Source organism: Zosterops lateralis, assembly GCF_965231275.1.
Source record: "Zosterops lateralis genome assembly, chromosome: 9".
In the NCBI taxonomy this organism is placed as follows: Eukaryota; Metazoa; Chordata; class Aves; order Passeriformes; family Zosteropidae; genus Zosterops; species Zosterops lateralis.
Window position 1 is genome coordinate 27,511,305 of NC_139769.1, and position 27,650 is coordinate 27,538,954.

Sequence of the window (27,650 nt, forward strand, 5' to 3'; positions counted from 1 at the left end):
GGGTGTTTAGCAGAGAGCTTCCCCAGGCTGCACTCCACACGAAGAGACTGGATTACAGACTCTAACTGCTGCCATTCGTCATGTTAACAATTAGCATCAGGTTAATGCATTTCCACTGCTCTCAGGAGAGGATGGAGAAGGAAAAGGGAGTCTTAGTCCCAGTTTACCTCAAGTTCACTGGGAGGCCACAAGAAAGCAACTCGCAGGCAAATTTTCCACATACTCAGGTTCCTTGGGATATTCCCAACCTCCGAAAAAACCAAAGCCCCACAGAAAAAAAATCAGCTCCAATCCAAGCAGACAGCTGCCCTTCCTCCTCACATTCCCACATACAGAATGGCAAATCACCTCTCACCAAAAAGGAGACAACCTCAGGGGTGGAAGATACCACAGACTCTTTCTTCTTAGTTCTTTAACTGATGTTGATACCAAACTCAGGTGCATCAGTTAAGGCTGATTCAGCCTCTAAACCCTCCCGTGACCCCTGATCTCTAAACATCCAAATGTGGTATCAAGAGTGCAACAGGCAAGCAAAGAACCTCCTGTACCCCACGTGCATGGCTGCACACTGAGTCTAAGGAGATTTGCAGCACACTCTACTTCAGAAAAGTTTTGCTCTTTGACTCCTTACAGCCTCAGGGGGATGAAGTGTAGAGTCAGAGGAACAGATCTGAGGAGCAGATCTAAAATCACAGGATTTATTTTTAAAATGATTTGCCAGATGTGCAACTTCCACAAGCAAGAAGTCCCATGAAAATTTTATTATTTTCCTCTGAAAAAGAGATTGCCCGAGTAACAGGATAGACCGCGTTCAGTCTTGGAAGAGCAGGATGTCTAAGGCCTGAGGTGAGAGATTTGCACACTCGCACCCCTTTAAACCAACTCAAAGGACCATAGGGCAGCAAAAAACCTCTGCCAGGCCAAAAAATCAAGATACTGACTGCCCAGAGAGCTGCCCAAAGCGTCCTCCAGCTGGGACTGAGGGACATAAAGGTGTGTGTGGGTGCACAGCTGCAGCACACAGAGCTCTGAGGACACCCAGCAGCACGGGGGTCCCTCCCCCTGCACCCACAGAGGTAGAAACATCCCAGAATTAGGTGCCCATCTTCAGGAAACCCAGTGGAATTGTGTGCTGCGGTCAGCCACACTCATCCCAGCGCAGCATCCTGGGCTCGGCCAGCCTCTTCCAGCTCTGTGGTCCTGGGAGCCGAGCAGCCCTGGAAGGTGGGACAGCCAGGTGATGTCTGCCCACGCAGGTACCCTGAGTTCACAATGGCCTTGATACCCTCATATTATCAAAAGCCAGCAGTCTGTGGGCCTGGGTGGGGGGGGGGGGAGGTTAAAGCCATCCACACACTCACCCACCACAGCCAGCCCTCACAGCACCTCCCTGGAGCTGCCGGGGCAGCCTGGACTCCACCCCGCAGCCCGGCCCCGGCGGGCTCCGGCCCCACGGCCTGCACCAACACGGCTTGGGCTGCAGTCCCACAGCCTGCCACCAACACGGCTTGGGCTGCAGTCCCACAGCCTGCCACCAACACGGCTTGGGCTGCAGTCCCACAGCCTGCCACCAACACGGCTTGGGCTGCAGTCCCACGGCCTGCCACCAACACGGCTTGGGCTGCAGCCGGGATCAACGGGGCACGGACCCCACAGTCAGTGGCCACAACCCCTCATCCCTTCACGAGGGGATCCCCGCCCCACAGCCCAGCACAGGCATGTTTCAGCCCCACATTCCTTCACACCGAGACCCCACAGCCTGTCACGGGCGGGTTTCAGCCCCACTGCCCGCCCCAAAGGTCCGTGGCCCCAGCTCCGAGCACAGCCCGCCAGACACCGACTCTCCCCCCCCCGCCATGAGCCCGTGCTGTAGCCCTCAGGCCGGGACCCGCCCCCAGCCCCTTCCGACAAATGAGCGGCTCCAAATCAGCATATGCGCGCAGTGCACGCTGGAGAGCGCCGCGGTGGCTCACCGTGAGCTAGAAGTGGCCGGGTAAGCAAAGCCATATATACAGCCGACAGCTCGGGGAGAGGCATCCGGGGGAAGCTCACTGCCGAGGCCACCCACGGGGTGCGCGTCACCCGCGCTCCGCCTCGGGGAAGGTCTGAGGGAAGGGCCGCTCGCGGCCCCAGCAGGGCCCCGCCCGCGATGGGCGGGTGAGCCACCAGCAAGGGGGGGCGCCGCGCGGGCCGGCCCGGGCAGGAGAAGCCGCGGCGGTTCCCAGCGGACCCCGGCGGATGCTCATGGCCCCGCGGTGCTTTGAGACAGACTCACGGCCGGCGCGCTGAGTCCAATGGGTGAGGTGGGGCACCGCCCCATAACCCAATTCAGACTACTCTCCCCCGGACACTTTTTTCCATCCTTCCACACCCTCCTTACCTTCCCCTTCCTCCACCCTCCTTCCTGTGCCTTCCCCAGACACCTCAATGTCCCACTCCCAACCCTTTTTATCACTGACTTCAATGCCCCACGCCCGGGGCCCAGCAGAGGGCAACACAGATCATTAAGGAGCATCTTCGTTTATGAGGAAGACAACTTCACTGAGTGAGTGAAGGGGCAACTGAGGGGGAGGGCTTCATTAAAATGTCTGTGTATAAATACCTAAATGTTAGCAAACAAAGCTAAAAAGAAGCATTGGACTGGACTTGAGGAAGCACGCATAAGCAACAATGAGTTATACAAACCAGACCTATTTTTTGTGTAGGAGGAAGGTAGACCTTGGGTTCCCACCTGGGTGGCCAAAGTGTTCACCCCTCTCTCAGCCTCACACCCCCATTTATTGACTTTTAAACCCAGAAACATCCCCTTTATTTTACAACACCCTCCATCAAGCAGGCGTGAGCCGCTGCTACCCCATCCAAAAAAACCCCACAAACACCATTTTGGTTAAAAAAACTTCCTGTAATTGGTGTCTGCCGTCCCCACCCACCACCTCAGAGCGGGTTGGGGTAGCGATGCCGGGAAAGCAGCCTGGGTTGGTTGGGTCGGGCAGGAAGCTGGGAAACACACAGAGAGAGAGAGGTGTTGTGAGTAGTGGGCTGTACCCCAAAATGCTGATTTGACATTATGAGGCTACGATCACAAGCATCCTCCCTCTATTTTACTTGTTCATCACACCCTCCCATCGCTGCCCTCCCACAATTGATTTACTTATAAAAGCCCCTTATTCCCAGGACTGGTATCACCTTAAACCCCCCTGCCCAGAGCAGATCACCTGAAGTCTGACAGCTCCTCCCCAAAGCCAGGATTCACCCCAGCCCCATGCAGCCCCACCCCGTCAGGGAAATGCTCTCACCTGAGACACCTGGGCAGGGTTGAAGAGAGGAATTGAAGCCAGTGGTGGGAGAGGTCCGGGGTAGCCGCTCTGGAAGGACCAAAGAGAAACTTAATACACACCCCGAGGAGAGAGGTGTCCTGGACACCCCTGTCACACATGGACACACTTCCCTCCTCTCCTCACCTGCTGTCCTGCTGACTGCCTTCCATCCTTCTCCCATGAGCCTTTCGCCTCTGCAGACACTGGATTAACAGCAAAGATACTTTCACCCTGCATTCCTCCTAGGGCCAGCAACCGAAAACAAAAGCCAACTTAAAATTAAGAGGAGAAACTTGTAGAAGGCTGATGGGGGAGGGAGGTGAGGAGAATTGTGAGGTATTTACCAGGATTTCTGGAGAGAGGCTGAGCCAGAGGGTTTGTCCCAGCTGCGACAGGGGCGATGGGTGGGGATGGTGATGTCCACTCCTGAAATCACATCCACCCGTTTAGAGCAGAAGCTCCTTGAGGTGGGAGAAGACCTCTGCACCAGATACCACACCAGGCTTTTGAGGAACCCATTCTGCACCTGTCCTGCTGCAGAGGTACCCCATGAGCTGCAGGAAACACAGCTAAGAAGGGGCTGCAGGGTCAGGGCAAGCAATTCTGGCACAAAGCTAAACCAGCCTGAGGGTTCAAATTAGGCAGGAGGCTGGACACCAAGCCTGGGTACAGCGTGAGGGGTCAAGGTCCACAGGTCCCCTTCTGTTCTTCATCTCCTGCTAGTTTTAGAAGAATATCCCAACTTTTTTTTTTTTTTCTCTGTGACTGTAGGTCATTCTCTACCAGGAAGAAACTTCCAGGGGAGGTTCTCACTCCAAGCCCCACCATCAGGGATGTGACACCCTGAGGAGCTAGCTAGGTCTGGGATAACCACGCATGGCTGCTTCTCCCTCACTGCTGCACTTCCAATTAAAGAGGTTTTCCCTTCCCTGCATCTCCTAAAACCTGCCAGAGCAGTGCTGCTCACAGCTGCTGTGTTCTGCTCCAGTGGAGAGCAAGGGATCCCTGCAGAGTTTGCCAAGGCTTGGATGACCCCATGGATCAAAGAGACTTTATGAATTTACTGTTGTTATTAATCAAGGATTCACTTCCAAGCCTAAAGGGCTCCCAGTCCTGCTCTGTCCCCACGCAGAATGGCCATGGCCCCAGCACGAGGACAGTGGGCGATGGGGAGATGTGTCACCCATTCTCACAGCTTCACTAGGAACAGGATGGCTTTTTGTCCCCTACCTGTGGTCCTGATGTGGGAGAGTCTGAGTCTGTCTCAGACTCAGCTTTGGGAGAAGCTTCCTTGGTTGGTTTCGACCGAAACCAGCCAAACCATCTGAATCCAGAGCTCTGGGAAACAGAGGAAAAGAATGGAAAGAGATAAGAAGGGGTGGATGCCAGGGTCCTCGAGGTGCCTGGTGGGAGTGGGGCACCATTTGTCCAGGGTCAGGGCTGGCATCAGGGACAGGCAAGCTCAGTGCATGAGGCTCACAATGGCTCTGGTATGCTCACCTTGTCCTCCTCTGGCTTTGTGGCCCCTGCCTGCTCTTGGGCAGCATCCTCATCCCCGCTGTCCACGGAGGGCCGGCTGTCCCCCAGGGACACCGTGGAGGTCTCCGAGACAGTCCGAGGCCTGCTCCCCAACTCCTCCTGCCATCACACAGGGAAGCTGTTCCCTCAGGAGCTGCACTGAGCATGGTCAGAGCCCCCCTGGGACTGCTCCACACCCAGGGACCCCCACATGCCTGACACAGCCAGAGCACCCACAGCAGGGCACAGCATTCACCCAAGAGAACGGGCACAATGACAGGGGGATTCCATGCGAGTTCAGTGCATGGAAGGATGGATCAACATGTCCTAGATCCAGCCAGGAAACTCAATGAGATTGTCTCCCTGGCCCCCCGACTCACCTGCTCTGCAGAGATGGCTGGCTGCACCTCTCCAGGGGGCAGCCTGGCACCCCAGGGCTCCCCAGCTTCTCCTGTGGAGCAGAGGGAAGGATACAGTCAAAGTTCGGTCTGTGGAACTATGGATTTATCCATCAAAGGTATTTCCAGAGCTTCTACCATGCACCTCTACAGAGCACAGCCATCCATGTGGTGGCCAAAATGTCCCCCAAGATATCCAAAAGGCCATTCTGGTCGCTGTCCCTGCCAGCACCAGGCAGTAAGTGGCAAGGCTGAACTGGTGCATCCCAAAGGCAACTTCTAAGGAAGAAATTCCTTGCTGTGAGGAAGCCCTGGCACAAGTTTTCCAGAGAAGCTGTGGCTGCCTCATCTCTAGAAGTGTCCAAGGCCAGGTTGGATGGGGCCTGGTCTAGTGGAAGGTGTCTCTGCCCATAGCAGGGGGTTGGAACGAGATGATCTTTAACGTCCTTTCCCAACACAAACCATTGTGGGGTTCTGTGATTTTTGCAGGGAAACAAGGCTGCAGCACTTACCTGCTGGTGGCACTGGCTGTGGAGGGGGCTCAGCAAAATCCCCTCCCAGAGGGGCAAGTGTCCCTTGGCCCAGCACAGGGGGCTGCAGGTCTCTCCCAATGCTGGGCAGTGGTGATGCCATGACCGGAGCAGGTACTGGGGACCTGAGGGACATGTTCTCCTGGGAGCTCACTCCCTGGGATGGCAGAGGCTCAAACCACTGGTCATACTGGTAGCCATCACTCTGGGGAATCTCATTGCTAGGCTCTTCATCTAAAAAAAAAAAAAACCAAAAACAAAAACCCACACCTCAGGAGTTTACAATTCTTGTATGTTTATAATTCTATCGGGCTGTTACAGAGATTTCTCTCCTTTTCCATTACACACCAGCAGGAGCTGGGGGAGTGAGGAAAGATTCCAGGGACCAGGCAAGGGAGGAGGTAGGACACAGCACAGCAACAGGAACTTTCCAGAGGTTTCAAGGAAGGTGGGCTGGGAAAGACTGGGGGAAATTTCTTTTTAAATCCTGGGAATGTGCCTGAGGTTATAAATGAACTCAGAAGGGGAATGCTATGGAAGCAAAAAGCCCGCAAGCAGCGTGCACCAGCAGCTCAAAGGAGTCTGAGGTCTCCAGCCTTTTCCCCCACTCCTGCTGCACACCCTGAGCAGGAAAGATTCACCAGGTAGCCTTCGTTCCCGTTCCACAGGAGCACCCACGGATGAATTCCTTGCTTTAGGCAGATTTATTCAGGCTTGGGATTTTTTTTGTTTGAAAGGCAAGTTGAGCGAGCAGGTTTTGTTTTATTTAACACACCCATTGGTCCCAGGTGTGTGTCTTGCTTATTCCAGCTCAGCAGCCTCCTGCCAGGAACACTGAGAACTGGGAAATTCCTCTCCCATTACTGTGAGGCACGGCAGGCAGGACCTAGATCCCACAGGGAAGGATTACAGCACCTCTTGTGCAGTGCTATCAAACCCTTTGCTTTGCTGCCAGCATCACCTCCCGCCCACTCAGGATTGGCTTCACACCCATGAGCTGCTCCCACATGGCCTGGAGATGCTCAGGATCCACAGGGAGGAGGATGGATGCTCAAACTCATTCTGCCTGGCAAGCTCAGCTGGAGCAAGTCAGGGAGGACCATGTGAATCCCAGCTTGGCACCTGATTTGGGCTTTGTCTTTCCAAGATGGATGGATTCAGCACCAAGCCAGCTTTCTCTGCATGCAGGTCCCTCAGGTGATGGCTCTGGATGGCCTTCACGTTGAAGACAAAGGCCAAGCATAGGGAAGGAGACCACATGGAGCAGACCTGGCTGCTTGGAGGAGCCAAGCCAATGGGATCAGCATACCTGCAACTTCCTTCCAGGGAAGGAAGATCATAGTCTCAGCCCTGATAGCAGCAGAAGGCAATCAGGATTGATGATCCTTTTTATTGCCTGGGAGAGCTCTTTGAAAAGGAGTTTGGCAGCAGCAGGGAAAGCTGATAGGGAGAAACGGCTTGAAGGAATTAGTTGTGTTTCATCCTGTCTGCACCAGCCTTTGCTCTCTACATTTCAGTGCCAGCATTCCCAGTATAAAGCCATATCCAAGGAGTAGGGGACTGTGTAGGAGTGTCCTGCTGATGGAGGTGGATGGGAAGCAACACCTGCCCCTGACTTTTCCTCAGTGGGACATCCCAATGGATGCCTGCCCAGCTGGGAAAGAAAAGCCCCCCTGTTCTTCCCTTGACACCAGAGCATGGTTGTGTCCCTCATCTTGATGTCTCTGGGCCCTTTGGGTGGGTTGGCACAGGAGGAGACTCTTGGGGTCACCAAAGGGTGAAGCAAAGGGATCAAAGAGGCAGCAGGGAAGGAGAAATGCTGGGTCTCCAGCAGCAGGCATCCTGCAGCCTGGCACACAGCAGGATGAGCTCCTCCCTGAATCCTTTGCTCTGTAAGTGTGAAATCCCTTTAGTTCAGCTCCAGTTTGCACCCTCAGAGGACTGCCTGGGAATGGGGCCGTGTCCCCTGAGGCTGAGCTGGGAGGCTCATCCAGCACCCACCCCGAGCTCCTCTTCTCCTCCCACAGCACCCACAGGGACCCCGAGGCTGTGGTAATTAGGCCCAATTACTCAGACTTTGTAGGAGGACACAAGCATTGAGCCCTCGATTTGCAGCCCGTGCCTGAGGGATGCACCCAGGCAGGAACAGCCTTGGAGCTCTGGGGAGATGCAAGGAGCAAGGAGTTGCTGCTGGTGAAAACTCCAGGGATTGGGAAGCTGCTTCCCAGCCCATGGCAGCACAATTCCATGCAGGGAGAGCCCACTGGGGAGACCACAACCTGCTGCTTTGTTTTATTTACCTTCTGTTGGTAGAACAGCACAGGGTGGCTCCAGCTGAGCAGGTGCCACTTCTGGAGGAAGATCATCTTCCACCTGCAGAGGGAAAATGCAGTAAAATGGATAGGGAAAAGGATGGCACAGGACAAACAGTAAGGAAACCATGAAGCCAATGCAAAGGAAAGCACAGTGCTCATGGATCTGGGGCTCACAGCCCACCCCAGGCTGCAGGAGAGACCCATACCAGCACAGACACAGCTCTTTCCCAGTAAGTGAGAGAGGCTGCAGCACCCCTGAGAGCAGGCAGGAGGGGAAACGAGACAGAAAAGGCCACAAAACCAAAAGCAGATGAGAAATCCAAATGGAGAGCATTAATCCAAGCACCAGACCATAGCTGAAAGACGCAAGAGTACACCCACAAGGTGACACCCACCAGTGACCTCTGCAAAGTCCTCACTGCAAAGGGAGAGCACCACTCACCCACCAGCCCCTGCCTGCCCTCCTTGAGCCAGAACAAGGAGAGTTTTGCCCTGTGTGAGGCTCTGCAGCCCTCAGGCACTACAAGCCCCTTGCTCCCACTGAATCTGCAGGTCCCAGAGCAGACACCATATCTCAGGGCCCACAAGCCAAAGAAGAAGAACAACTTCAGAACATCCATTCCCTCAGATTCAAGGGAGAGGAGGAGGGTGCAGACAAACCACAATACAGAGCAGCTGTCCAGTGCATCCTGGCTCCTCCTTACCTTCCACTGCCGGCAGCAGGCTCGGAGCTGCTCCAGCCAGTCGGGCTCCACCTCCTGGTCCTGCTCCGGCATCTCCAGGAGCAGAGGGTCGGAGAGCTTCAGCCGCTCGGCCAGCTGCAGGGCCAGGGGACAGAGGGATTGTCACACGTGTCAGATCCACAGGGACCCCTCACACGGGGCTGGCCACATGGCCTCAGGGAAGCAGCAGCATTTTGTAAAAGGGGAGTAAAATAACACCAGCCACTCGTGCAGGATTTATTCCCTCTCCTACACCACCACAGAGGGGCCAGCCCACCCCCTGCCCCACAGCCTCAGCAGGCCTGGCTCAGCACCTCCACAGAGATGTCAAATACTGTGTCAAAGATGCTCCTCGGGTAACTATCACCATCCTTTTTCCCCCACTGAGGAAAAATGAGTGATCTAATGATTTAATCCCCCCTAACAGCCATCCTGAGGCACTGGAAGGTTTGCAGGACACCCCACCTGGAAAGAGCCCAGCTGCCAGGGCAGTTCATCAGCTCCTCCCCTACCCCATGAGGATGGATGGGAGCTGGTGTTTGATCTGTATTTACAAATCTCTGAGAGGATTTCACAGCCTCCCAGGCTTGTCCTGATGCTTGATGTCCTTAGAGCTAAAGAGTATTTTCTTAATATCTAAGTGAAATCTTCCCTACTGCAAATTAAGCCTCTCTATCCCTGCTCCCATGGAAGCTGTGAGAGGAGCCAGCCAGCATCCCCCATGAGCAGCCTCCTGCATGCTGGAGGGCTGTTATCACAGCCCTCATACCCCTTTCTCCCCCACCGTATCTTGCATAGAAAAAATAACCCTCAGCCCTTCTCCAGAGGTCATTTTCCCCTCAATCTCTTATCACCCCAGCTCTCCACTCCCACAGTCACTCCAATTTATCCCTGTCTCCACATGCAGCAGCCCAAACAGGCCCCAGCCAAGACCCCTGAGACCCCAGCACAGGGAGATTATCACCTCCTTGTCTTAGATATGCCAGCTGTACTCTCACAACCCAGAATAACACTATAACATTGGTGGGTTGTTTTTTTTCTCTTTTCTAACAGCATCCTGTTATGCTGCTGCTCAGTATTTTTTCCATGCTCCACTATCTCCCCCAGGTCCCTCTCCGCAGTATTGCTGCTGTATGTTTAATTTCTCCTGCAGAAGAGGGGTCTGTGCTGCCCTGGCTGCAGCCATGTCAGTGACATGGGCCTCCAGCTCGCACTGACAGAGCAAGAGGCTCTTCTGGGGTGACCTAGGAGTCCAAGGTGAGATGTAGGGCTCCCTGCAGAGCTAAGTCCCCATCTGAAGGAGTTGTTTAGACAAGGATCCAGTTTTAAGACAGCTGGGTGAGGAGAGGTGGCACTCAAAGCACCACTCTTCATGCACATCTTTACTGAATTTTCTCTTGCTGGTATTGTGGAAGGTGTCCCCCATGGCAGGGGAGTTGGAACTAGATCATCTCTAAGGTCCTATCCAACCCACACCTTTCTAGGATTCTTGGGAATTTCTCAAGTTTCCCCTGGCTACTTCATGCCCCCTTATCTTCAATGCTTTGCTACCAGGCTGCCACCTCGAGGGCCACCAAAAGCTACCCAGAGGTGACTTTGCAACACAGCCACCCTCCACAGCCACACAAGACTAAGTATTCCTTCCTGCACCAGTCCCCAGCAGCCATTTCTTTCTATTCCTGAACTTCTGATAAACAAACAAACTCTAAACCAGCAAAAACCACACTTCCCAGCTCAGTGAGTTTACAGCAAGGACAGGACCTGCACAGGTGGACCCCAGTTTGGGACTGGGAATGGCCACAAGAGCAAAGTTACCCAGCCAGAAGCCTGCACTGCCTACAGACCCACTGTCCCATCTCTTTACAAACACACCTATGCTCATCCTAAATCAATCACAGGAAAAAGGAAATTATAAGCATGATTACTCCTAAACGGGGGGAATGTTTAATCCAAAAGCTAATGTGCACTTTGATCCAGTATTAATGAACCAGCACCTGGTTGTGTATCGTCCCCAGCTTCAAAAGAGGGGAAGTCTTAATCAAACACTAATGTGTATCATAATTTGTAACACAGTCTAGAACATCAAAGACAAGAGCATCTACGAATGCACTAGTTTTTCAGATGAAAGTGTTTTCTCCCAGGAGAAGCATTATCCCCAGCAGAATGGCAGATCTGAGAGGCTGTTAGACACTAAATAGACTTCCATGACGGGGTGAGGAAGCAGTGCCAGCCAAATTTTGTGTGAACTCAGCATCTCACTGTCCCTCACCTCACAGCACCATGGCTTTAGCACCTTTCATAGAATGGTTTTTAGAAGGGACCTTAAAACTCATCTTGTTCCAACCCCCTTGCCATTTGCAGGGACACCTTCTGCTTGACCAGGTTGCTCAAAGCCCCATCCAAGGTGGACCTAAAGGCAGGAGGAAAGTGACAAGAAGCCTCAGCACTGTCCTGGTCTTGTGAAAGCCCCACCTTCCTGGGGGACCTGGGACACTTGGTCTCACCCCTCTCTGCCTCAGCCCCCTGCTCAGGAAATAGAGGGGCTGCACTTGGTGCTACAAGTTGGGCCATAATCCCTCCCAGTGTCACCCCAGGACACACCCCTCAGAGATAAAGAGAATTATAGAAGTTGTGCTGGAGGGGAAATGTGCACTTAGACTTCACTTCTTAAGTCTGTGACATTTAGAAGTTCAGAAAACACCTCCAGACTCAAAAACATCCTTTGTTTCCAAATAAATCTGCTCCTACTTGGCAGCCAACATAATACCTTTGTTTTCTACCCTAAATCCACGGGGTTTAGAAACCCTGTGGAAGTGTTGGCCTTGTTGCCTTTGGAAGCAAACCCTGGGGGGCTGCTCAGAGCTGCTAACCACTCCCACCCCAGCAGGTCCTGAGAGGGTGTCACACCCTGGTGGAGATGCAGGATGTTATAAATACATATTATATGATTGGCTTTTTGCAAATATTGAAATGAGTACTACATGTGTTATGTTAGAAAGTTATGTTGTATTAATATAGTGTGTTATAAATGTATATTATAAAGTTAGCTTCTTGCAAATATTAAGGTGAATGCTATATGTAAAAAGATACAGGTTTTATTTCTGCTATTAGCCAAATGTATACATGGTAGTGGGATAGCTAATATGTAGTTATGCTTGTAACTGAACAGCCTGTTTGGTTAAAATAACATATGATGGAGACCCTGCTGCTGACATGCCAATTATCAACAATGACTGTCTGTGGAAGGTGGGGACCAAGGCCCAAGCTGAAGGTAATAACAAAAACACAGCCAAGAAACACACATGCTCTAAAAAGGCAGATCCAAAGAAGAACCACGCTAAACACTTCCTGAAATATAGAAACTAGTTTGTGGAAAAGTTAAAATAGGCAAAAGGCTGATTTAATAGAAAGAATATTTTTAAAAGGCTCTGAAACAGCAGGCTGTGCACTTGGCTGAATGCCAAGTCACCCAGCTTGGTCATACTTTGCTTTTTTTGCCCCCCCCCCCCCCCCGGTTTTTTTTTGTGTTTTTTTTTGTTTGTTTGTTTGTTTGTTTTTTTGGGTTTTTGTTTGTTTGTTTGTTTGTTTGTTTTTTTGGTGGTGTTTTTTTTTTTGTTTGTTTGTTTGTTTTTTTTCCTGTCTCCTAATTGTCTTATTTTTTATTAGACCTATTCCTTAAAATTTACCAGGAAAGGGAACGTGTTTTTGCCGCGCGGGAGGAGGCGCAGACTCACCGTGAGCAGCTGCCGGGCCAGGGCGGGGTGCGCGGCGGGGTCCCGGCGCAGCAGCGCGGTGCAGATGTGCTCGCAGTACTGCAGCGCCTGGGCGGGCAGCCCGTGCTCGGCCAGCCGGGCGGCGTACAGCAGCTTGTACACCTGCGGACAGAGGGCACAGCGGCCACGGGCAGGAGAAGGGACATGGACAAGGCTCTGGGTGCCCTGTGCCCACGGCACGTCACCGCAGTGTGACTCGTGGGCGCCTCGGATCCTGCGCCCAGAGGTCACTTGCGATTTGGAGCCACTTCCAGCCATTCCCGTGGAGGCATCCAGCCTCCCCTCCTTGAGCCAGGCAGGGAGGAGCCCGGCAGCCCCATAGAATCCTACAATGGTTTGGGCTGGAAGGGACATTAGAGCTTATCTAGTTCCAGCCCCTGCCACGGCCAGGGACGCTTCCCACTAGACTAGGTCGCTCCAAGCCCCATCCAGCCTGGCCTTAAACACTTCCAGGGATGTATCCATCCAAATCCATAGTGCCCAAGGCAGCAACAGCTGGGTGCTGCTTTGCAATAGGAAAAGCTTACCCAGAGAGCAGGAAGGCAATGAGAGCTGAGCAAGAACTAATCACACTGTGCATCCCAAAATCTGCCCTGTGTGAGTCCCTTGGCCAAGGCAATGTCTCCATCATTCCCAAAGCCCAGTAAGGGGACAAGCCTCAGGAACAGCTTGTATTCCAGGCTTCAGGGAGATGGGTGCACGTTTTGGGGCAAGTCTGAGCTCCTGCACAAGATGCAGTTGAGCATATCCCCTACCTGGAAAGGGAGCAGGAAGGATTCGGGCTGGCGTAGCTGCTGGCAGTACTCGAAGATTTCCATCCTCTGGATGACCTCTGTCCTGGCAAACTGGGAAAACGCCTGGCTGCAGAGGAGAGGGGCGGGGTCAGCGAGCTCCCTCCCCAGACAGCCACACACAGAACGCCCATTAGCAGGGGGGAAAACCCCAACCAGAGATTGCTTCTGCATAAAAGTGAGATCCCAGGGATGGGGAAAACGCGGGACATGTGACTGTGGCAAGACCCCCAGCCTCCAGTGCTTGCTCACCGGTGGCTGCTGCCCAGCAGGGCCATGCGATCTGCCTTGGCTCCAAAGTAACCAAATGGAATATCTGCCATCAGGTAGCAGAAATGAGCTGCTTCCACTGCTCCCTTGCTGGCTGGACGGGAAGAAGAAGACAAACAATTAGTCCTGAGACATCACCACATGGTCAGCTTTGCTTTGGAGGCTCTCAAGCTCATGCAAAAAAATGCAAACCCAACTGCCTTACTTTCCTTGCCACACAGACCCTGGTCCCTCCCTTGTCCCTGTGTTTTGTCTGTTTTCCTCAATTTCTGCTTTCTGTTTCAGGAGGTTTCAGTTCAATAGTAGGACTGGGTGAGCCTGAGCAGGGCCAGCACCAACTCTTGCAGGGTGCCAGCATTGGCATAAAATCCCAACACTGGGAGCAAGGCTCAGTCCCTGCAGTTACCTACACCTTCCCTGGGCCCAGCTGCTCCAGGTGTGCCCACAAGAGCAGCTTATGGAGGTGCCTGGGCCAGATTCATCTGAGGATCCATTGGCACATCCTCAACCCTCCCACCACAGAGGCACTGCAGCTTCAGTGTACAGGCACAACCATCTCAGCGTGGTGACATTCCAGTGTCCCTGTTACAGCTGCTCCCACTGATCCCAGCTCACCCAAAGTGTCTCCCATGGTGACAATGGCTCGGTGGTTCAGCTCCATGTCTCCAACCTTGTTGGACAACATCACAGCCAGGTGGGGCCTCCAGTCACCCCACGTGGCATCCCCGCAGCACTGGGGGGAGAGGAGGAGAGCAAAGGTGAGCAGAGGTGGTCACCACAAGGTGGGTGTCACAGCAGGTGACAGCACAGGGGAGCACATGCCAGGGCCAGCCTCTAGCTCACGGACCAGTGCTGCCTGAGGGATCCTTCCTGACATGAGCTGGAAGAGGGTCTGCAGTGGGTCGTTGGTGGCCAGTGTGCTGGTGAACCTGTGAGGAGACAGCAGAGAAGGGCTGCACTCCAGGGCCCCAAACCTTCATTCACCTCCCTGAGCACATCCCAAATGCCCCAGGAAACTGAGGGGTTTCCTCATGTCATGAGGGGTTTCCCAGAGCATCCAAGAATGAATTGAGCTGGAAGGCACCTTCTAGACCAACCCCCCTTCCATAGGCAGGGACACCTTCTACTAGACCAGGTTGCTCCAAGCCCAGTCCAACCTGACCTTGGACACTTCCAGGGATCCAGGGGCAGCCGCAGCTTCTCTGGGTACCCTGTGCCAGGGCCTCCCCACCCTCAGAGGAAAGAATTTCTTTCTAACATCTAATCTAAATCTACCCTCCTTCAGCTCAAGCCATTCCTCCCTATCCTATCACTGCATGCCCTTGTAAATAGGAGACAGAGAGAATCACCAGCCTCTGGGGATGAGAATCTGTATTACCTTCAAAGAAGACAGGTCCCCAGGACAATACTGCATAAAACCTCCTTAAAAGGATTTGGGTTCCACAAGACAGAAGATTTCTGCTTAACTCTCCCTGAAGGGATCAACCCAATCCAGATTAAGTACATTAAATTCCACCAGAAAATGCTCATACGAGTGGGATGAACAGCTGGGACTGGACTGGATCACAGTGAAGATGGCTCAGCTCCCCCTGCATCTTGGCTGTCTTTGCTAGGGCAGCATGTCAAAGCCAAAGACTCAGAATAAATCAACATTCCATCTCCAGGGAATGGCTTTCCTCTTGCTTTCCAGCCTCCCACTTGGTTTCTCCTGAAGAACTCGGGCCTATCTGGATGGATGCCCTCTGTCCCCTTTGCCCCCACTAGAGAGGCTCTAGCTGAAATCAGTGCTCTTTTCCAGTTTCAGAGGGCACTGAGGAGGTAGCAGGCTTGGAAAGCCAGCCATAGAACATCATACCTTGCTTTAGCTTCTCCAACTTACCCAGTGAGGACCCAGCTGTACGTCCGAGCATCCATCTTGCTAGAGAGGAACAGGGCATGGCCCCACAGCTGGTTTCTCATGGCCCAGACCAGAGCTTCCTGCATTTGAGGAGGATAAGAAATAGGGTTAGCACAAACTCTGCTTGCCCCCCTCCTCTGCTCCCCCAGCTCAGAGAAGAGTCCCAATAACTGCTCTGGCTTTAATTAGCATCCTCGAAAAATCTCTTCCACATTCAAAATCTTCCAGGTCCCTTTGTCTCTCTACCTTGAAAATTTACAAGAACTTGGACCTTCAAAGCAATGTTGTGTCCCTTAGATTTCCAGGTCTGTGCTGCCTGTTAGCTCTCAGTGCCATGGAATCCCAGTCTGGGCACCCGAAATGCAACCCTCCTCTCTTCTCCTTGTGCCTTGGGAATCCTGTGAGATCACATAGCTGCAGATGAGTTTGGAACAACATGACCTTTAAGGTCCCTTCCAAAGTAAACCATTCTAGGAGTCTGTCTCTCTGATCTTTTTCAGCCTTCTGATGTTTGCATTTTTGTAGTGGAGTTTCTCACTGATTTTCATGTAAACAAAAGTAATGTTATTGTAAACTGTTCTTGCTTATTGTTCCTCTCTTGAGGAGGGACAATTGATGGACTTCTAGTTTGACCAGTGTGGTTGCAGAGGTGTCAACCTCATTTGTCCAATACATGGTCATTGTCAAAAATCTGTATAAATTGAGGTCAAAAAATAAACTTCCATCTTTTTGCCCTGATGCCCTGACTGTGTGAGTGTCATTCTTTTTGTGTCCTATAGCAGCAGGACTCTGTGAAGCTAAATGTGGTAGAAGGGTTGATAAAAGCCTCTGCATCCCCTCTTCACTTGGGTCCCCCATCCCAGTTCCCAGTGGAGGGCAATCACTGCCATAAGCCAGTTGTACAAACACAGCTTGGAGGGTTGTGCATCCCCAACCACAAATCACTTCTCAACCACCCTTCCCTTTAAAACCTGCCTGAAAAGCCCAACAGGTCCGAGAAGGAAAAAAACAATCCTTCAGCTCCACATCCTGGATCCCACTCACCACTTACTTTCTTCCTGCCGTAGTAGAGGAGCTTGGTGAACTTCTCCACAATCTGTGCCTGTGTCTCCACGACAGGAGGGACCTCCCCAGTGATGAGGTCCAGTGTGCCCGGCGTGCGCGGCGCCCACTCGTCGTCAGCCAGGCCCACCAGGCTGGCCACAGGCTCCTGCCTCCTGTACCTGTCCTGGCGCCTGCAGTCCTGCAGCAGCAGCTCAGCCGCGTCCGACCCCACCATGGACTGGGGGAGAGAGAAGGAATGAGGTATGGGGAGGCTGCACCACGAGCAAAGGCTGACAGCACTTCCAGTCCACACCCTTCTTACATCCTCATCCCAGCACATCCCCCCAAACAAGACCAGCTTTGGCCAGGTTTGGAAAGAAAAGGACTCAGCACAATTAGCAAGACCGTCACAACACTCCCTCTGACAACTTTATCCACCTGGTTCCAACAAGCAGCTACACACTGGATTGAGTGGATTTCAGTGGATTAAGGGAATGGTCCCCTTTTATGCATAAGTGCTGGCTCCTCGATGAAAGTGGTACCAGCCCCCTTCATTGGGCTGTTGGTAGTTTCCAAGGACAAAAAGTAATCATGGAGGAGGATTAGCTCTAAATATCCAGCATCAAACTGCGGGATAGTGGTATGGAAATCAGATCCTCTTAAGATACACCACTTCCCCCCCAAAATAGCAACTGGATCAAGAGGCACCTAAGGGATGTATTCCTTGTGTCATTTCCAGAATCAAAAGGGTCATCCCCCTCCATGGGATACCTACCCCATTCTGCCGGCAGAGGAGGACCAGGAGTTTCCAGAGGAGAGAGGAATCTCTGCCCCTCGGTGTTGAGAGATCACAGCCTGTGATCTTCTGCTGGCAAAACGTCATCACATCCACCTTGTGCAGATCTTCCCTGCAGCAGCAGAAAGCATCATCAAACAAAGCCAAGGCAAAACAACCTGGGGCATCATTCAGGCTCAGTCCCCAGGTTCACTGATGGGGATGCCAAAGATTCTAAGCAAGAGCTGGAGGAAAGAAGATCCTCTGTACCAATGACTACTTTTAAGTTCAAACACACTCAAATTTATTGTGACTCTTAGCAGACCTCTGTGTTTCAGGGATGCAAAGTATACATTTCAAACCCACTCTTTGCTCTCCTGGTAATATTTTCCTCCACCCATCTGCAAAGAAACAGTTTGGATTTGCTGTGCTGCCATTACACCCATGGATGTCCAAGGCTGCAGAAGCAGGCACAATCTGGTGTGGAGGCAGAGTGGAGGTCACATGTGACCACAGAAACCCTTTGGGACTGAAACAGAAACCCTTAAGCTGTGTGCAAGCCAGGCAGAATGGCTGCCATACAATAAAATAACCATACAGTTAGAAAGAAAGAGTGGATGAGACAGGAAAGAGAAACTGCAGGTGGAGATGTTGATCCTGACTCAGTCATTCCAACATATTATGTGGAGATTCTCGATGTACCCTTTGGCACAAGTGGTAACCCAGAATCGTAGAATGGTCTGGGGGTTGAAAGGGAGCTTAAAGCTCATCTAGAGCTTCACCAGACCAAGCCCTGTCCAGTTTGGTCTTGAACACTTCAAGGGATGGGGCTTCTCTGGGCAATCTGAGACCTTACTACCCTCACAGGGAAGAATTTCTTCCATACATCTAATCTAAAGTTTCCCTCTTTCAATTGGCACTCATTCCCCTTTGTCCTGTCTCTACAGTTCCTGACAATGAGACTCTCTGGCTTCCATTTCAGATACTGGAAGGTGCTGTGATGTCTCCACACAACCTTCTCTTCTCCAGCCCCAACTTCCTCAGCCTGTCTCCATAGGGAGGTTGCTCCAGCCCCTTTATCCTCCTCTGGACTTGCTCCAGCAGTTCCATGTCCTTCTTATGCTGGTGGCACCAGAACTGTTTGCAGCACTTCAGGTGGATCTCAGGAGAGCAGAGAGCAGGGGAAGATCCTCCACCCAGCTTCTGTGTATACACAGCTCTTCTGCTCAGTAAATGCTTTCTCCTTTTCTCTCCCTGCTTTGGTTGGGAGTGGCCAGAAATAGAGACAACCTGATGCCACACAACCTGATTCATCCCCAGGCTCACACTGGATGAAGGGACATACTGGGTCTGACCCCGCTGTGGCTCAGCCATCTCAGGGGACAAAAACCTTAGGAAAAGCTAAGCCACAGGCTGACCCAGGGCTTTAGACATCCAAAGAAACAAAAAACAAAAAACAACAACAACAAAAAAAAACCAAACAAACAAACAAAAAAATCATTTTTCTGAGACAAAATGAGTACAAAATAAGGTCAGATGTGCAAACCACACTAAACCCACATCCCATGAATATTCAAAAAAAACATGTCCCACAGTCCAAACCAGCCCACACTCAATCAAAGGGGCTGGGCTCCCATCCTGAACTTAGACATGGCCTTTGTAGATAACTCAAAACCACGGGGACCCTTCGAGTCTGTCTTGAGCTCCCGTCTCCTCATAGAGGAGACAACCAGGAGGACACAGCTCCTGGACCTGCCTGTGCTGCCATACCTGGCAAGGGGCCCAGGGAAGGCTTGCAGCTCCTCCAGCTCTTCTGTGCCCTGAAGGATTGCCTAAAAAACAAAAGTAAATTCAGCAGCTGGACTCCAGCAATCAGAGCAGCCCCAGCTGGGCTATTGGAAACCAGTGCCTTGGCCAAGGATTCAACAGTGCCAATGAACCCTGTGCTGTCTCCAGGTAACCACAGAGCACAGACCCTGAGCTGTCACATGGACTCCAGTACTAAGGTCCAGTAAAGAAATGTCTGCTGAGATGGCATCTGCCTCCTCCTGGAGGTAAAATAGGGGACTGGAATGCTGTGGTAGACTCAAGGCATGGACAAGGCCCCTGTATTGGAGCACCTCAGAAAGATGAGTGGACTTGTCCTATGGAGAGGTACAAACCACACCTGTCCCCATGAGAAGGGATCACTCTGAGCAGGTCACAGGTACCAAGGGTTGCAGAACTGAGGGCTGAAAATGCCACCCAGGCGTAGGCTGGAGACTCAAAAGACCATGTGGAATGGACAGAAGATGGGAGCAGGGAATGGAAAGGCTGCTGAGGAGGCTGCTCGGGTTATGAACAATGTTTGCATCCCTCAGGGCAAGAGAAGCCACTCCAGGGAGGGGATGGGGGCCTGTAGGACCACCTGTGTCCTACCTCCAGGCTGTGCAGCTCGACACGGGCTCGCTGTCCCTCAGCAGGGTGGTGGGGACACGCCAGCACCAGGTGGCCCCCAGCTCCAAAGCACAGTGCTGTGTGCAGCTGTGGGAACTTGAAGGGGGCTGCTGGGGTCGGGGTGGACACCGAGGGCCCCTCTGCAATGACACAAAGGCCACTGTGAGCCACTCACACTGATCACACACCACATCCACTATGGAGGACTTGACCAGGTGCCAACCTTGCCCCTCAATTTAAGTAACCCTCTACTGACCCCTCTATGCAAGAATTGTCCCCCAAAGCAGCAGATGTGCACAGCAGTTCTTACACCTACCCAGGCAGACCCCTCAGACCATTCACCCACCCTGCAGCCCCCCTAGCCATGCCTTGTTGCCTGCCAGGAGAGGACCAAGCTGAGAGACAGCCAATATCCTACCACCAGCCTTTTATTCCATTGCTTCCCCCTTGTCAGAGCCCTCCATTTCACCTCACCTGTTTGTCTCACGTTCCAGGACTCTGGAAGCACAGGGTCACAGCTGTCAGCCCCATCACGGATGTACTGGCTGAGCTCATGGCTGCTGGAGCTCAGTCCTGACTCGTGGTACTGCAGGAGCAGGTTGGGCTGGCCCGAGGGCTGTGAGGAAGGGAGAGCACACAAACCTGGCTCAAAAACTAGGGACACTGCTGATTTCCTGGCCCCAGGCAGTGGGCCAGGCTCTGCTGCTCCAGGAAAGTGCCCAGCAGGAACAGCACAGCCAATGGCCATCCAAGCAGCTCACACCCTACACCAGCTTGGGTTCACCCAACAGCTTAGAAAAATAATTTACATTAGCACATCATTACGACAGCCACAGCTGTAGTCTGACAGCTTTCCTAGCCCTAACATGAGCTCCTCACCACAACCAAGGAGATGGGGCTTAGAAACCCAAAGGAAGCATCACCCAGGAGCAAAATCACCAGAGCAGCTTTGATTTGATCTTTTAAATTTTTCTCAGCAAAACCCAACAGTCAGGACACAAGGGTGATGGAGCTGACTCGGTGGACAGAGCTGACAATGACACGCAGCTGTCAGCTACCTAGGAAGGATCAAATCATGGAATCATTAAGGTTGGAAAAGCCCTCTAAGATTGAATCCTACCATTAATCCAGCACAACCATGTTCACCACTAAACAATGTCCCCAGTTGCCACATTTACACGTCTTTAAAATCTCTCCAGATGTGGTCCCTCTACTACCTCCCTGGACAGCCTATGCCAGGGTTTGACAGTCCTTTTATTGAAGAAATTTTTCCTAATGTCCAACCTAAACCTTCCCTGGCACAACTTAAAGCTGTTTCCTCATGTTCTGTCACTTGTTATGTGGGAGAGGAGTCTGATCCCCACTTGGCTCCAGCCTCCTTTCATGGAGTTGTAGAGGGTGACAAAGTCACCCCGAGCCTCCTTTTCTCCAGGCTGAGCCCCTACAGTTCTCTCTGCCTCTCCTCATCAGGCTTGTGCTCCAGACCCTCCTCCAGCAGAACATTCCACTAAGGCTGCATTTCTGTCCTGCTGCTGGGCTGAGCACAGACCCCTGCACCTGGGGGAATGACAGCCCAGCAGATGGAGAGGTCACAACACTAAAAACCCACTGCCATAATCCCCAGGGACTGTCAGGCACGGAGTGTAACATAGCCAAGGGGTCCTTTTCTCAGCTGGAGGGGGACACATGGATTGTTCCCAAATCTCTGAGAGATTCTTGTCCTCCACCCCTGCCCATCTTGAGGTTACCTCTTTGGGCTGGCCACTAGCCTCCCCTGAATCACTGCTGAGGGTTCCTTCCCCTGTCCCTTCCCTCCTGGACGTGGAGGTGTGGCTCTCCTCAGAGGAGCTGTAGGTCTGTGTCCTGCAGAGGGGAGCAAAGGGAGACACACTGAAGGTCTGAGGTTTTTGAACCACCCCCAAACCTGCTAATTTTGCAGCAGATGATTTCACAAGGTTGCACAGACTCCCCAGCTTTACCTGTCCTGCCCTGGGGGACCTGTGGCCAGGTTGGGGTGGTAGCCCCTGTAGTAGTGCTGGTCCCGGTAGCTCTTGCCATAAGACTCTCCCTGCCTCAGGTCTAGAGAGAATCAAGATTCAGCATTATCCCTCCTGAGCAACAATGAAGTTGCAAAAGAAAATCCAAGAGTCAGGCAATTTGCCATGCCCACTCAGTTTGCTTCCAAATAATCCCAACACATTGGAGATATGATAATGCCTTGTGCACATTTGCCAACACAGCACTGATGTCCTTTTCTCTTTCCTCCCTCTTCTTCCTTTCACTCCAGAAACAGCAAAGAAGAGGCCCTGTCCATCCTGATCACACAGCACCATCAAACTCAGGCTGGAACTAGGAATGACATGGGTTTTTAGCAGTGGTGATGATGATCAAACATCCCTTGGGTGCACCTAGCTCCTGCTCACATTTCCTAAATGCAAACAGGGAGCCAGTGCTGCACAGAGCACCACCACCCAGGGGTGTGGGCAGGAGAGAGCCCTGGGTATGTGCAAGCCTTGGGAGAAGAACCGATCCTGGAGAAAGCATCACTCCTCCTCCCAAGCTGCCTCCATCCCCAGCCCCAAAGGATGAGCCCATACCTCTGTCATCCTGCCATGCCACTGGCTGCCACTGGTGGCTTTGGTAGGGGTAGCCATCCCTGTAGCCAGGGGGAGGATACTGCCAGTGGGGGTCTTCATACCTCTGCCTGGAAAACAATACAACCTACTGTAGCAATGTATCTGTATAACAGACCATTCTGATGCACCAGCCAAAGTGGTTCTGAGTAATATTATCAAACTACTTGCAGTTTTTTTGTTAGAGCTCTCAGGAATTTATCAAGGATAATGAGAAAACAACAGGATCAAAAATAAGAAGAGACCCTGAGAAAATGTCTGCAAAAAATGTAAACCCCAGATAGGGAAAGCACAACACGAGGATGGAGGCTTGACCAACTGGATGTCCTGAAGGATGTGTGCCTGCCTCAGGAAGGAGCAGCTCAGCCAACCCAGAAATGTGTGCCTACATGGACAGCAGACCTAGAATCTATATCTGCCATGTAATGTAAATAATAAATGGCTTCTGTTGGAATCATATTGGTTCTGTTATTCAGTGGTCCATTTCCCCCTACAACCTATTGATTTGGGGAAGAAAGGGTTCTGGGGTCACATCAAGGGTCCCTCCTGCTTGGGACCTTTGGAGGCAGAAAAGGTGATGGAAATAAAGGCAGGTCCCCTGCTCAGTGGCAGGGCCAGAAACTGGTCCAGCATCACACCTGGAAGGAGCAGAGCAGGAGGTTTGGATGCTTTGCCACCCCCACCTATGAGAAAGCTGTGCACTGCAGTTTCAGGTGATGTCCAGTTTTACAGAATCCAAGAATGGTTTGGGTTTGAAGGGACCTTTAATGGGCATCTCATTCCACCCCCTGCAATGGGCAGGGACACATTGTGACCAGGGTGCTCCAAGCCCTGTCTAACCTGTCTTTGAACACTCCCAGGGATGGGGCAGCCACAGCTTCTCTGGGCAACCTGTGCCAGAGCCTCACCACCCTCAGAGAGAAAATTTACTTCCTAATATCCCATCTGCATCACACAACCTCAGCACAAACCCTCACGTACCGACTCCATAATTCACTGAGAGCAATAACTCAGGCAAATCAACCCAGATTTGCTGGAAGCTCTTTCTCAGCACTGAGAGCATCCTCCAGCCCACATTTTATCCATCCACTCTCCACTGTTTCAGCAGCTGAGCTTGCAGGCTGCCTCTTGCTCCTATATTACCGCTTGTATTTTTATTGTTCACCTTGCACTTAGGAAAAAAGAACTGCATTTAATCAAATCTGTAAGGAAAAATGCACCTTGGGGCTGAGACGGACCTTGTCAAATAGCAACCACAGAAGTCACAGTTTTAAGAAAAAATCAGAGCTGCAAATGCAACGCAGCCTTAAATACAGGAGTCATGGGGCTGCTTGAACAGCTGGACATCACCTACTGGCACGCTGTGCCCCTGTGCAGCCACAAGGGCAGTGAAATGGGCAAGTCTTATTTTCAGATGTTTCACAGAGAGGGATCAGAGGGGTCTCACCTGGAGTAGGGCTGGCTGGGGTAGCTGCTGTCAGGGTGCTCAGCGCGGGAAGCCGGCCGGCGGCTGTCCCCCCGGGGGGGGTGTCCCTCGTCCCGGGGGTGGGCAGGGAGGTGGCTGCCGTGCCAGGAGCCGGGGCGAGGAGCCTGTCCCGCGGGCAGGAGGTGCCGGCGGAGCGGGGCCGGGGGCCCGGGGTGCCCCTCTGCCCAGGAGCCCCGCGCCGCCCGCCTCTCCCAGGGCTGGGGTGGCTGGGCGGGGGCCCAGGGCTCCATCCCGGGCTTGCCAGAAAAACCTTCTCTGGTTTTAAGCCCCAAGTGGCTTTAGTGGCCTGCAAATGAGAAGTCACAGTGTGTTTGATCAGCAGCTTTTCAGCCCCCTCAAAGCCCCCTTTGAAGACCGTTGCCAGCTACTCTCTGCTTTTCGGGAGCATCCCGGAAACCCAGGATCCTTTCCAAAATGCCCAGAGGCAAGGAAAAGTCATCTCTATATCTTCCTTCACTTGAAGCTCCCCTTAAGACACCAGGATGAAATGGTCTGCCCTTGAAAGCAACAGACATCCCTCTCTTCCCAGAACAAGAATCTCAGAATGGTTTGGGTTGAAAATGACCTTAAAAATCATCTAGTTCCAGCCCCCTACCACGGGCAGGGACACCTTCCATTAGACCAGGTTGCCCAAAGCCCCATCCAACCTGATGCTGAACACTTCCAGAGATGAGGAGTTTCTCTGGGCAACCTGTGCAAGGGCTTTACCACCCTCACAGGAAAGAATTTTTCCCAATATCTAACCTAAATATCTCTTCTTTCTGTTTAAAATCATCACCCCGTGCCCTACTGCTACAGACCCTGCTATAAAATTCATCCTTATCTTTAAAAGCCGTCTTATACCCAGTTGGGATCCTCCTGCACTCCCAGCTGCAAAGCACCAGCACTCACAGCCCTCTCAAGCTGTGAGGGGGTGAGAAATCACCCTCACCTCTGTGACACAGCAGTGAAACCCCATTTGATATGCAATAAGGGAAGAGACATTGGCAAAGCTTTGAGCAGGACAAGGAGTTTTGCTCAAAGAAATTAGCAAGCAGGGAGAAATGGAGGTTTGTTCTTATGAGCTGTGGGATGGGGTGGAAACAGGGATTTCCTCCTGCCTTTCAGCTCCAGCAAGAATTCCAAGCAGGCACCAGGTTTGGTTATAGCAGTCCCACGCAGAAGAGGAAATCCTGAGGAGAGCCCAGGGTGGCACACGGGTGCAGCCCCAGCTGCCAGGGGGATGTCACCCTCAAGCCCCCCACATCTCCTCTTACAGCATCAGTACCCAAAGTGTCCCCACCACTACAGGCCTCCCCAACAGGGAGATGGCCAGATGCTCTCTATACCCCTCCTCACTCCTCCCTCTCAAAGCTTAAGGAACTTTGGGGTAATTTCAGGACTGGAACACACACAGGTCTGAACAGAGGTGGCTCAGTTGGTGGCTTTCTAGGTGACATCCAGGTAAACCCTTGCCCTAAAAGTCCCCAGCCACAAACATCCAGGCACCCATTATTTCAGTCCCATCAAGGGCCCACCCCCATTTTTGGCCAGGGGCTCCCACCACCATCCTCCCCCCGCAGCAGCTGCACACACCTGCTCAGAGGCCGCCGGGGCCCTTCCTCTGCTCCCTGTTGCCACTTCCAAAGTCCAATTCCACATGGGCCAGTGGGCAAAGGGCAGCTCTGCTCCTCTGCTCCTCCGCCCCGCACCACGCCGGCCGCTCGCTCAGCTCCCAGGGGATTCCCACTGCTCTCTGCATCCTGAGGGTCACCCTTCCTATCACTTGGGTCTCCTCCCACCCAAGATAAGGAGCACGCTGCCCTCCAAGTTCAAAAAAAAGCCAGATATTTCTCCTGGGGAATTTTTTAATGCCGTGAAGTAAGCAGGGGCTGATAGTGATAGGACAAAGGTGAACGGCTTTAAGCTGTAAGAGCAGGGATTTAGATTAGATGTTAGGAGGGAATTCTTCCTCTTCCCTGTGAGGGTGGGAAGGCCCTGGCATAGGGTGCCCAGAGAAGCTGTGGCTGCCCCTGAATCCCTGGAAGTGTCCAAGGCCAGGTTGGATGGGGCTTGGAGCAACCTGGGGTAGTGGAAGTTGTCCCTGCCCATGGCAGAGGATAGAATGAGATAAACTTTAAAGACTCTTCCAACCCCAACGATTCCAGGATTCTATGAAGTGTCATCCTCAATACATCCTCACTTCTTCTAAATCAAAATAATAATAAATAAAACCTAATTGGTTTAATTCATACCCAGTCACAGGTCCATCCCACCATGTACTGCCCAGGGTAGAATTTGGGCGGGATAGAGCTGGCCTCCACCCCAGCACAGCCTCATCTCATTCATTACAGCACTGTAATGCCCTTGTTCTCTCAGTGACCAGGGATTCCTGCCTGGAGATACTATCCTGAACTCCCCTAGGCACCTTAAAAACTGAGAAAATGAGCAAATTAAGGCAAATGGTGTAATAGAAAACCATGCTAAAAGCTAGATATAAGGTCGATCATCTGCCACCCAGCAGTTTAGTGATGTCTCACCTTCTCCCTGGTTCCCAGAGCCTCCAAATTAGCTCCACTGTAACACCACAGCACAGACTGATTAGGGATTCACAGGCGGGAGAGTTTGCTTTGCATCATGGTGGCACTGTCAGAAACCCCCTCCTTTAATGATGTTGAAAGACTACATATATTATAGCTTCAGACCCTGAAATTTCCACCCTGCTGGGAGAGTAAGAAATTTTCCCTGGTGATCCCGAGAAATAAGCCTTCGGTCTCTGCAGAATTCAAGATTTCAAGTAAAAAAAATATCCTTAGCACTCAGCCGTGCAGAAATCCGACTGGGAGAAACACAAACCAGGGCAGCGCTGTCTTCGTGCTGCTGAGATGCTGCAGGAGAATGAAATTAAGCATCTCCTCTTCATTTCACAGCTGTCCTTCAAAACTTCAGGAGGTTGTGAAGTAAAAGGTCTGTTACGGACAGATCAGGTCCCAGGGGAAGAAAGAAAGGATCCCTAGAAACCCATGAGAGTCACGCTTTAAAAATACACAAATTGATGGGATATTTCATAAATATAAATAACATAATTGCACTTGGTTTCTGGGTAATAATTTTAGAGGTTTAACCAAAAGGTGACTGCTGGATGTTTCCAGCCTGTTTTCTAGCAACAACACAAATCTATACTGGGAGCCTGCAGGGCTCAATAAGCATCACATAAAGATGTTGAAAAGGGGAGCCAATTTAAATTAGATATAAGGGAGGAGTTTTTCCACAGTGAGAGGGTGGTGAGGCCCTGGCACAGGCTGCCCACAGAAGCTGTGCATTCCCCATCCCTGGAAGTGTTGAATGCCAGGTTGGATGGGGCTCTGAGCAACCTGATCTGGTTGAAGATGTCCTGCTCACTGTAAGGGGAGTTGGATGACCTTTAAAAGTCCTTTCCAACCCAAACTACTCCAACTCTGTGAGCCTCAGGCTGCTGTTGCCAGCCTAACCTGAGAGGTTTGGATTACAAGGAAGATTTGGGAGCTTATCTTGCATGAAACCAGCTGCAACTTCTGATGCTTGTGTTTGAGTTGTGTGGAAACTCTGTTCCTGTTCTTGCTAAAGAAGAAGAGGTGAGAAATTCTACCAGCAACATAAAAATTTGAGCAGAAGAGGTTTAAAAAGGATGGGGAACACCAGCTTTAAGGCAAAATCAGGAAAGTGTGTTGGAAAAGGAAAGAGCCAAGGAATGGAGCTGGGGAATGAAAAGTGACAGAAGAAAAAA

The 27,650-nt window shown here is 52.0% G+C and overlaps 1 protein-coding gene across 1 annotated transcript; it reads right to left on the reverse strand.

Moving 5' to 3' along the window:
* Window positions 1-2,889: 2,889 nt before the first annotated feature.
* SEC16B (SEC16 homolog B, endoplasmic reticulum export factor) lies at window positions 2,890-24,135 on the reverse strand (the record flags this gene model as incomplete). The annotated part of the gene is made up of 25 exons (XM_083867517.1): window positions 2,890-2,997; window positions 3,297-3,365; window positions 3,462-3,559; window positions 3,662-3,743; window positions 4,548-4,655; window positions 4,818-4,955; window positions 5,216-5,286; window positions 5,746-5,997; window positions 8,064-8,136; window positions 8,783-8,896; window positions 12,535-12,675; window positions 13,329-13,434; window positions 13,617-13,728; window positions 14,250-14,367; window positions 14,482-14,563; window positions 15,514-15,611; window positions 16,583-16,813; window positions 17,351-17,483; window positions 19,121-19,182; window positions 19,769-19,926; window positions 20,261-20,402; window positions 21,535-21,649; window positions 21,766-21,865; window positions 22,384-22,490; window positions 23,867-24,135. 25 exons carry the CDS (start codon window positions 24,133-24,135, stop codon window positions 2,935-2,937), a joined length of 3,042 nt encoding a protein of 1,013 aa, XP_083723643.1. The 3' UTR covers window positions 2,890-2,934.
* Between the last annotated feature and the right edge of the window lie 3,515 nt (window positions 24,136-27,650).